Consider the following 2,241-nt stretch of genomic DNA (forward strand, 5'->3'; position numbering starts at 1 on the left):
CCAATTCTTTTAGTCTAAAGTCCTTTGAACAATAGTCAATTCTCCATAATACGTAACCAACAAAACCTTATCATTCCATACACCCTTTAAATTATTCCATCCAGATTTTCACACTTTCATCAAAAACGTATTTACCATGGAAACAAATCCCTTAGCATAATCCATATCCAGGCCCTACTATTCCTATAATCCTCTTAGGAAGTTCAAAGGGTGGTGACTTCGAGACCTTTGTAATTATGCTACAGGAGTTCTGTTAAGCTTTCTTCACTCGAGTTCTACACTCTCCACCGATTTCAATACCGATCAAAATACTGGGAGAGTAGTGCTGGGATCTCTTGGAGTCCTGTTTCGCCTTCTAAATGAACAAAGCATAGTTCGGAGTTGACAAGGCTAACTGTAAATATTGTGTATAGATGTAAATGTGTGTTAAGATTATTATGTTATTTTACTTTCTTACATTGCCATCTCTTTACTATTCTTATCTCTCTACTCTATTTATTATAGACCTTTACATTATTTTGTCTTACATATTTTTCTTAAGGCACAATTAGTTGACAAAAAAGGACTTTTATCCTAGGTTTCTTGCCGACTCAATTAACATGAAAAAAAAATTGAAATATATATAATAATAAAAAACCTAATTTACTATTTTAGTCAATTAAGAATAGATAAAAGTGATTTTATTCATTATTATTCATCAAAAAATCTTTGATGAACGAACGAACACTTAGAGTACTAATACCTGTTTCCCTTAATTTTGCCAGTTTGTATGTTTATTCTTTAATAAATAAATTTAAAAAAAGTTTAACAATGCGAAACATAATCATCAATGTACTTTGATTCCAAAAATGTGAACGTATTGCTGGTATTTTTTTTTCATCCAAAAACATATTGACAACCGGTAAAGTACAACCGAATACAAAATAAACTCTTCTTAAAATTGTGGGATTCACCCATTTACATAAAACTTGTGATATGTCTATATCAAAGTTTGTGAGATTCAATTTTACCATATTTTAGTTTATGGTTAAAAGAGGAGGAAAAACAACAATAATTAGGAAAGTAAAGTAATAACACATTTATTGAACATTTTCTGGAACGAGTGTTACAACTTTGGAAGACAATAGATCTTCTGGGTACAGCAAATTAATTGATAAACCTTAACTATTACTTGTTAGCTAGTGCTGTCTTAATATTGATTTTGTGTTGTAATGGGAGAGGGTTGGGATTTTTTGTTCAGTAATATTCATTTTATTGCTCACTTCTATAATTATTTGCACCCAATTAAATCTTAAAATATTTAAACCAAGTCAAAAATCGCATTTAAACATAAGTTTTCATCTACTTTTAAATACTTGATGAAATCTTATTATTAAAATAAGGATTCAATTTGACTGTTTAAAGTTGATATTTAAGACACGATCATTACTGATTTGGCCGTCTCTGGAAGAAGATAACTCACCACAGCACCGATGAGACAGATGACAGTGTAGAAAAAGAAGTTGTACTGAATTCCAAGAGTTTCGTTGATGTTGACGAAGAGCTTTATACAGAGGAAGCCACAAACGTTAGCTGATAACTGAGAGAGTCCATTGGCGAAGGCCCGCAGGCTGGTTGGGAACAGTTCGGAAGGGATAGTCATCAAGCAGGGGTTGAGACCGACTGAGATTATGAAACAGAACCCGAACAATCCGATATAGAGGAGGATCTTCTCATAACATATAAAGTAGGCAGCGAGGACTGAGGTACAGACAGCTGCGCCGATGAGTGAAGACACTAGGAGTGGCCTCCGTCCAATAGGATCGGTAAGAAATGAAGCGAAGAAGGAAGACACGATGAAGACTATACTCATCACTACGGCCACCCACTGACCCATGAACTCAACTGCGTACACACACAGAGCTGATAATCCATTTAGCGTGGCGGCACAGCAGAGGACCTGCAAACAATAACAAAAAACATCAAACTCTTGAATTTTCGACAACACCAGAGAGGAGGAATTTTAACTTGCAGTTTTTGTTCTGAGTTCACTTTTGTAATATACAAGGCAACATACGATACATTTAAGATAGCTCTGCTCATTTACTTCATGAAAGTCTGCACAGTTCTGCTAACTGGCGAACTGAACCATTCTAGAAGATACATTGAACTAAAGGAAGTTTTATTAATTTATTTTCTTTCCTTTTATATCATATTTTGCAATAAAACAAGTGCTTGAGTAGTATACCGTATTACCGTAAT

At 34.1% G+C, this 2,241-nt stretch overlaps 1 protein-coding gene across 1 annotated transcript in view; it reads right to left on the minus strand.

Annotated features, from left to right (window-relative positions):
* Window positions 1–1,063: 1,063 nt before the first annotated feature.
* The window catches only part of LOC106687392 (facilitated trehalose transporter Tret1), a 15,871-nt gene continuing 14,693 nt past the window's right edge, over window positions 1,064–2,241 (minus strand). The window contains exon 4 of the mRNA XM_014431262.1: window positions 1,064–1,939. Coding sequence (XP_014286748.1) covers window positions 1,412–1,939 — 528 coding nt within the window. The 3' untranslated portion in view covers window positions 1,064–1,411. The remainder of the gene's footprint in view (window positions 1,940–2,241) is intronic.

Source organism: Halyomorpha halys, unplaced genomic scaffold (genome assembly GCF_000696795.3).
Source record: "Halyomorpha halys isolate HHAL.00 unplaced genomic scaffold, Hhal_1.1 Scaffold38.1, whole genome shotgun sequence".
Lineage (NCBI taxonomy): Eukaryota > Metazoa > Arthropoda > Insecta > Hemiptera > Pentatomidae > Halyomorpha > Halyomorpha halys.